This window comes from Geospiza fortis, unplaced genomic scaffold (assembly GCF_000277835.1).
Source record: "Geospiza fortis unplaced genomic scaffold, GeoFor_1.0 scaffold722, whole genome shotgun sequence".
Classification (NCBI taxonomy): Eukaryota; Metazoa; Chordata; class Aves; order Passeriformes; family Thraupidae; genus Geospiza; species Geospiza fortis.
Window position 1 is genome coordinate 79382 of NW_005054771.1, and position 9077 is coordinate 88458.

Genomic DNA, 9077 nt, shown 5'->3' on the forward strand with positions numbered 1-9077 from the left:
ATTCCCAGCGGGCTGGGCCTGGGCCGTTGGGCTCGGGTCCATGGGCCAGGACTGCCTCTTGGCCTCAGGTTGGATTTGGGGGCTTTGCTTTCCCTTTCAGGTCCAGGGCCCCCCAGGTTTTGTGGGCCAGGTCTGGGGTTCCTGATTCTCCCACACGGGCCAGGGCCCCCAGGCTCTCTCAGGCCCCTCAAAAAGCATTGAAGGGCCAAAAATTAGCTTTAGCCCAAGTTGTTCAATAATGGGCTGTGTCTAAGATATTTCATAAATTTTTAAAAAATTGTTTGAAACTGTTTGATGCAGCAAGCCTGTTTCAGGACCAAAGAGGAATATCTTCAGTCCATGGACTTTTCCTGAAACTCAGCTGTTTGGACTTGGACTTTTTTTGCATTGTTTTTGCATTTTTCTGATATTGTAAAGTTGTTTTAGTGATATGATAGATTTTATGTTCTACAGGTGAAGAAATTCCCTGTTCATTCCACAGCAGCACTTGATTGAAGATGATTGGCAACAGATAACCTGTGAGGTGTTTGTTCTTTCCTCTGCATGAGTCCAGCAGAGAAAGTTACAAACACTTTTCTTTTGAATTTAATTAAATAAAAAAGGGTGACATGTTGCAGACATCTCTTTGTGAAAAATATTTTCTTTAGGATTTTTCCTTCTGGGAATCCAAGGCCCCAGAAACAAAAGGTAAACTATAATTATCTGCTGCTGTGGAATGCAACAGGTCCGTCTGGATTGGGCCATCTTGGATGTTTATAGTTAATGGCCAATCAAGAACGGAGCTCTCTCGGACAGAGTCCGGGAGAGCTGATTTGTTATCATTCTTTCTTTCCTATTCTTAGCTTAGCAGCTTCTGAAAAAGCTCTCCTTCTTTTTCTTTGTAGTATAGTTATAATGTAGTATATATATATCATAAAATAATTAATCAAGCCTTCTGATCATGGAGTCAACGTTCTCATCTCTTCCCTCAATCAAGAACCCTTGTGACCACCGTCACAACAGGATGCCTTGGCAAAAGCAAACGGATCTTTGAAAATTAGACCTAGATTGCAAAAAGATTAAATCAAATGGGTTTACTGGAAAAAGAAAATCCCATTAAACTCTGCAAGCAAGAGATGTTCTTATATGCATAAGTTTGTGTATGTGATTTTAACCTAATCATTGTAGTACACATTACTAGTCTCCCTGAAATAGTATATAAGCGTTTGTATCCCACAATAAAATCAGATTCTGATCACCGAGTCAGTCTCCCTGTCTCTCTCCATCACCAACAGGATCCCTTGTTAGGAATAAGGTAACTGACAAAAGCATTGTAAAAGGGGCAGGAATCTTTGGAGGCAGCTTTCATCGAGTGTGGACAGATATTTCATCAAGGAAGGACCTACAAATTCCCAAAGCAAGGTGACTACCACTGGGGGACGTATCCAGTATCTGAGGGAATTAACTGTGGTGGAGGTATATGACAACCAGGTATCCAATGAGCCGTGTAAAATACCATGCACATGGTCCACGTGGTGAAAGTTTGCATGAAGTGCACCAACACTGTACACCAACAACCTGGCAGCAATGAGCTGGAGAGACACAAAAGCACCAACTCTGGTTGGATTGGCCAGCCAACTTGAGAAATCAAAGAGAATCTCACTTCCTCCCTAGATCTCGGCTGTGGAGAAATTGTTCCAACAATTTTCCCATCAGTTAAAGAAGGATAAGTCTTCCTCACCCATAGTGACCAACATCTTGGCTATTAAGAGTCAACCTTTTTGTATTCAGGGAGAGGTTTGTCAGTGACACACACCACATGCCACCTTGTGGTTCTATCTGCCATGACCAGGGGGAGGACATAAGGAAGTGGGATGGTGAACCTACATGAAGACTAGAAGCTCAAGTACAAGAAGTGCAAGAAAAAAATAGCAGCGAAAAGGCATCCATCCAGGAAAATTATTGCCCTAGTGCCTGTTGGTGCTTAGTTGCTGGCCAGGGTCAAACCATAACATTGGGTCATATGAAAACCTTTCACTGGAGCACAGGGGGACTTCTCAATCAAGTCAAATGATGTATCAGGGATACAGGCAATAGCTACACAGTACTGAAGTTCATCAACTACCAAAATTAGATAGCAATTTTCTACTGAACACCTCTTGAGAGGGTGTGATAGATGTACCCACTCTGAGTGAACAGTATTAATTACCATTTAATAATTGTTTATTCATTAATAAAACCCTTTTAGTTAACCCCACAATGGCGACTTCTTTTAATAATTCATCTGTGACAGAGTAACAAAAACTGCATTAACTTGAGCACAAAGTAAAAAGCAAGAATAAAAAAGCCTAATGAAAATACTTAGAATGACTTCAGCTACTAACGAGCCTAAATCTTAACAATGTACAATAGACAGCAAAGCCATTCTATATCAGTTGTTATTGTTTGAAATGCTTCAAGCTTTCTAAATATTAATTATTACATTAAAATTAAGTCAAGATTCCCTGAAATACATAACATCTTCAAGAGTACATTACAAGAGTATAATATATTAATTTGACCTAAAACAGTATACTTTGTACCAGTTTGCTATGAACAGACTATTTTACCATGCAGATCTCAGAAACCCAGCCAGACACATAGAACTTTACAATTTGCTGTAATTCCTGTTACCATAGCAGAGTAATGAAATACTTTTTCCTCTTAAGTTGGTGGGTGCAATTAGGCATTTACTGGACTTGATGGACCCTATTATGCATAAGAATAGAAAGAAGTCCTACTTTCAATATACAATTAGGGAGTTCCCTCCTGTCTTACTACCTTATTGTATGCTTAGAAGAAGGTCTTCTCAAAGATGAATATCCTCAAAGTGTTTTTTTATAGAGATCAGAATGGACGGGATAAATTTTCACCCTGATGAGGATATAAAGCTGTCATATACTTTTTCTCTATAATCTTAGGTTAATAGTCCTATCAAGAACCTTATTCCAAATTACACCAGCATGTTCTATCAACTTGTGAAACCAAGACAGTCTCATCAGAAATTACTACAAACATCTTTCAAATCTGGCTTTTTGTTTTTCATCTGGAAGAAAACTGGTATCTCAGGAAAGCAGTATTAATTCCAAGCAACTAGTATATGTTCTTCCATTAGATACAGGACTGTTGGTTTTGCATCTTTTCCACATAATATATGTAGTGGAAGAAAAAAAAAAAGGCAGGCATAATACCTTTAACCTCTCAGAGCATTAAGTCTAAGATGCAATTGGAAAGTATTTGCATAGTGAACATATACCGAAATCATCAGGTTTTATAAATACTCCAAGAATTTCACATGTGCTTCTACCTATTATTAAAACATACCTTATTTCATCAGTTTCTGGCACTTTGGTGTAAGGTAGAATTGCTCGAACTCTCCTTCTATCTTCCACAGGCTACAGTTTTAGAGAAGAGTTCAAAGATATTAAGTTTCCCTTTCATTCTAGCATAGCTTCCTCTCCCCAACATTATGCTATTCTGAGGAAAAAGACTGGTAATAATAATTTGTATCCCTTTGCTAGTTTTAAGTTTTTAAAGGGTCACATTTGTAAGAGCTGGAAATGCTCAATTCCTAAAGTTATCTACAAAAGCCTTCATTTTGGTTCTAGCCTGTAACATTATCATTCATGTTATCTCCAAAAATCAAATTACCAACAATGTAATTCCCATGAAAGAGCACTTTACAACTTACTTCCTCTTAGTGAAAATTTGTGAAAATTTAACATTCAGAAACATCTTTATTCATGGGGGACGGGGGCATTACTCATACTGATAATTACTGATATTGTCTTAAGGATAGTCATTTGAAAGAAACAGCTTTCAGGAGTTTTGGTTATTTCAAGGATGTGTACTTCAAAATCTTTGCTAGAAAAGAGTAATATTATTTTGATATAATTTATACAGTCTGTGTAAAACCCTACATCATAATGGTGCTCTTTATTAGTCAAAACCCACACATTTTCTTATTTCAGTTTATGTAAAATGTTATTACTACATTTGGAGATAATTGCAATACCGGACATCTAGCCTTCTCATTACAGATTTTTATTAAAAAACAATTTTTTTATCATTAGTTTCTATCAGTAAAACCTTGTTTATATATTCATTATACTTCACCATATGCTGAGATAGGTCTAGAACTAGGGGAAGCCATCTACAAGGCTTTTTTTTAATAGAAAACTATGAATATCAAATGCAAGATTAATTATATTAATATTTAAGTAAATGACATTTTAAAATTTTACTACTTGCCTCTGGAGGTGCTACTGGAAAGAATAGTTTTTCCCCCTTCAGCAAACAAGACACATGACTGTAATACCCAATAAGGTCTGAGAGTGAAGCAAAGCGACGTCCACCAATGTAATAATCTCCACACATGGCAATAATCCTGTTAATAAAGAAAAGGAAGTTTGACGGAAGAACTTTTGCTACAAACTGTTGGGATGGTTTGGGTTTGGGATTTTTTTAAAAGGAAATGAGGATAACGCAGAGTTGTTAAAGCAGGCTGTCTATGTTCAAAATACAATATTACAAACTCACTCTCTAAAAATGTTAAGAGCTACCTGGAAAAGCAACTTTGAGAATGGAGAAAATACTGACAGAGGGATTGAACTATTCCTTTAGTTACACAAAAGAAAAAAAATGAACAAGACATTTGATCTACTTAAAAACTATCATTTTTGGTAAAAAAAATGTGAAATTATCAGTTTTATGAAGCTTGCAGAATGCTAAAAACAGTTTCCAATAAATTATGTAGTAAATGGGAAAAATGTCATACTTTCCACCAGAACTCTGTGTTGCAGTGTCAAAACAATAATTTTTAGGATCATAGAACCAAGTTGGAAAAAACCTTTAATACCATGGGGGTTTCTAAGATAATGGGACTTAAACATTAACCCAGCACTGCCAAATCCACCACTAAACCACGCCCCTAAAGCACAACATCTACACATCTTTTAAATAACTCCAGGGATGGTGACTCCACCACTTCCCTAGGCAGCCTTTTCCAATGCTTCCCTTTCGGTGAATAAATATTTCCTTATATCCAATCTAAACCTCCCTTAGTACATCTTGAGGCCTCTTCCCCTCATCCTATTACTTGCTACTTGGGAAAAACAGACCAACACCCACCTGGTTACAACCTCCTTTCAAGTAATTCTAGAGAGCAATTGTCTTCCATGGGCTTCCTTTGCTCCAGGCTAAACAACCCCAGCTCCCTCAGCTGCTCCCCATAAGACTTGTGTTCCAGACCCTTCCCCAGCTTCATTGTCCTTCTTTGGACACACTCCAGCACCTCAATATCTTTCTTGCAGTGAGAGACCCTGAACTGGATACAGTATTCGAGGTGTAACCTCACCAGTTTTTACTAAAAAGGGACAATCACTTCCCTAGTCCTGCTTGCCACACTATTCCTGATACAGGCCAGGATGTCATTGGCCTTCTTGGCCACCTGAGCACACACTGGCTCATGTTCAGCTGGCTGTTGACCAGCACCTCCAGGTCCTTTTCCACTGGGCAGCTTTCCAGCCCCTCTTCCTCCAGCCTGTAGTGTTGCATGGGATTGTCATAACCCAAGTGCAGGACCCGGCACCTGGCCTTGTTGAACTTCCTACAACTGGCCTCAGCCCATCAATCCAGCCTGTCCAGATCCCTCTGCAGAGCCTTCCAGCCAATCAACACTCCCACCCAACTTGGTATCACCTGTGAACTTACTGAGGGTGCACTCGATCTGCTCCTCCAGGTCATCAATAAAGATAATTAACAGGCTTGCTCCAGTACTGAGCCCTGGGGAACACCACTGGTGACTGGCCATCAACTGGATTTAACTTCATTCACCACCCCTCTGCTCCCAGCCATCCAGACAGTTTTTTACCCAGCAAACAGTGCACCCGTCCAAGCCATGAGCAGCCAGTTTCTCCAGGAGAATGCTGTGAAAAACTCTGCCAAAGGCTTTACTGGACTTGAAGTCTAGGTAGACCACATGCACAGCCTTTCCCTCATCCACTAAGTAGGTCACCCCTTGTCATACAAGGAGATCAGTTTATCCAAGCAGGACCTGCCTTTTATAAACCCATCCTGGCTGGACCCGATCACCTCTTTTTTCTGCATGTGTGATGGCACTCAAGATTATCTGCTCCATAATCTTCCTGGCACCAAGGTCAGGCTGACAGGCCTGTAGTTCTCCAAATCCTCTTTCTGGCCATTCTTGTAGATAGACATTACATGTGCTAACCTCCATTCAATTACAGAAAATTCTGAAGGGCAAGATGAAAATAGAAATATTTTCCTTCCCAATATTTTATATCACTTAGCAACTCGCCAAAAAAATATACTACTACAGCCAAAAAGAATGTAGTTTTGATGGACTCATACACTATCTGTCAATCATATGCTGCATGAACATATGCCCATATACAACTTGGGGGGAGGGGGATTTGGAGAACTTTCAACTACAATATTGGTATTTTAGTCAAACAGAAATATATAAGGAAAGTCTAATCTGAGAAATATCACTTTTAGGAAACAAATAACAGGGATATCGTCAAGCAATGAAAATTTCACCCATTTTTGGCAGAAATCAAGCTTTGGTGGAAGTGACACTTCCAGTCTATGGGACCCAGGGGGCACATCCCTATATCTGGCTGAATTAACTTCAAGACTGTCAATCTTGAGGCTGGACAAATGTTTGAGTGTGGCATCTGCCCTTCTAATAACAAAAAACATATACACTCTGCAGTCAACAAGTGAAATCAAAAGCAAGTCTGCTCTATGAATACCAGTATCAGCACACAAATTAGTTTCCTTCAGATAGTTCACATATTTAATGGATCCAAGAAGAAAAGATTCTTTAAGATTTGAAAATATTATAAGGATTCCTTTCTTAGAAAGTAGCATTTAATGGTTTCCCATTTTCTGAGATGCCAGAAACAATTTTATGGTGGACAGAAACCAACATTCAACATCTGATATTGGCTACAATAAGCAGAAGTTATTAAAAATGAGACTCTTGAAAACTTAAACTTAAAAAACAAGTATTAACATAACTTCATTTTCGACTACTGCTACATAGTAATCAGTTTCCTAACAAGAATCAGTATAGTTGAGAAGCATGAATTGTTAGCTCAGACATGATGCAAACATGTGCATGCTATTTGTTTGCTTTGCAAGAAAACTTGCTTTCTGTTTATTTCTTGTTATCTAGATAGCTGACAAAGGTTTTTTCTACTGCTGAAGATGCACTTGATATCGTATTTTGTGAATATGAACATTACACTGCAGCACACTACATGCTAACATTCAAGCGCTTCCCAGAACATCTGATTTACACTAAATGAGACTAAATTAATGTCTATAACTTGCTAATGGTAAAATAATCACAGTTACAATTTCAGATAAATGGATACTTGTGTTTAGAACAACTAATTCTAACATAGACTGAAAGCTGATTTTAGCAAATCCTCATATTTTTAAACACATTGCCTCTTTGTTTCTCATTATAGCTATCTTATAAACAGATTTGCTATGACTTTGACATTCAAATATGTTTTTTAAGCTGCAATATCTGAGGAACAGACTTCAAACAATCTGATTACTACTAATGAGCCTGCATGTTACTGTAAATTTAGTCATAACAGCTTTAGACAAGCTTTTCTATCCTGATAATGCTGGTTTCCTCACATTTTCATTCTTCAGCCTGTAAAGGAATTTTTGTAGCATGGTTTAAAACAATTAAACCCTAGCAAAGAGCTATACCATACATGGATAAAAAGAAAAGTAAAAAATAGTCAATTTATAATACAATTGTTTTCTATACCGTACTACATTCTAAATCCACAAATAAATAAGTTATAGTGTTTTAAAAGAAAACATTTACTTCTCACCTAAAATGATTGACACTTGTTTTACTAAGGAATGAAAGCACAAATGAACCCGGTCTCCGATCACTCTCTCGAATAAGGTAACTTCCAGGTTTTTCTGCTTGCCAAAGACGTTCTTCTGCAATTGTTCTGTCGAGTTTTCCATGATACCACCTAAAAAACATGTAACAATGGGTGTCCTTAAAAGTTAAGGCCTCTGTTTATTCTCACAGAATAGAGCTATGAAACTAATGAAAGATCTCAGTTGAAACTGATAAAATTCCAAACCTTTATTTCAAATAAAGTTATCAGATGTTTACATATGCAACCTCTCTCAAATTACTTATTCCCAACTGTCCTAGATTGCAAGGCAATGTGTATTCTATTTGCCATCTGTTAGAGGTGTGGCAGTTATCTTCTGTTAATTGGGAAGTTTTCTTTATCTCTTCCACAAACCAGTCCTCCCTCTGGGGACACATCTGCTGTTAATGGGCCATTGAATGTCACTGCATGACTGATAAAATTACATCATCCCGTTGTGGGATGCTCCACCCAGAGGGAGGAGCCAAGCCTTCCTAACTGGATATAATCTGAGATTTTTGGGACACCAGCACAGCCTTTCCACTGGATTCCCAGAGGAACAGCTGCCTCTTCCACTGGATCTTCAGAGGAAGACTACACCCTTCTACAGGATCACTGCTCCAACAGAACCACACCTGCTACTCCAGGAGGACTGCAGCCACCATTCCAATTGGACTGCTACCAACACTCTGACCCACAGGGTGTCAGGTTGTATTCTGACTCTGTCGGTGTTGTTTTGTTTTACTGCATTGTTTATTTTATTTTTATTTTCTTCCCTACTAAAGAACTGTTATTCCTGCTCCCCTATCTTTGCCTGAGAGCCCCCCTTAATTTCAAATTTATACCAATTCAGAGAGAGGGGGTTTACATTTTTCATTTTAGGGGAAGCTCCCGCCTTTCTTAGCACACACCTGTCTTTTCAAACCAAGACACCAACACACAGAATTTGGAAAGCTTCACGGGTTCAGATAACTCGTTTCCCCAAATAACTCACACTGGAGAAAATCACTCTGAACCATCCAAAGGAGACAAAGGCTCTCTATAACCATCTTTTTTTATTCCCCAATTTGTTCATTTTCAGCAAATAGGTAGTACCAGAGGTAACTGATCTGCTGTTTTTTA

General features: G+C 38.5%; 1 protein-coding gene across 1 annotated transcript in view; it reads right to left on the reverse strand.

Annotated features, from left to right (window-relative positions):
* Positions 1-8048, reverse strand: part of LOC102040076 (ras GTPase-activating protein 1) — a gene marked incomplete at its 5' end in the record, with an annotated part of 87248 nt that extends 79200 nt beyond the window's left edge. Inside the window, 3 exons of the mRNA XM_005431134.2 lie at positions 3343-3413; positions 4270-4405; positions 7899-8048. Of these exons, the coding sequence (XP_005431191.2) occupies positions 3343-3413; positions 4270-4405; positions 7899-8048 (357 nt within the window). The remainder of the gene's footprint in view (positions 1-3342; positions 3414-4269; positions 4406-7898) is intronic.
* Positions 8049-9077: the final 1029 nt, after the last annotated feature.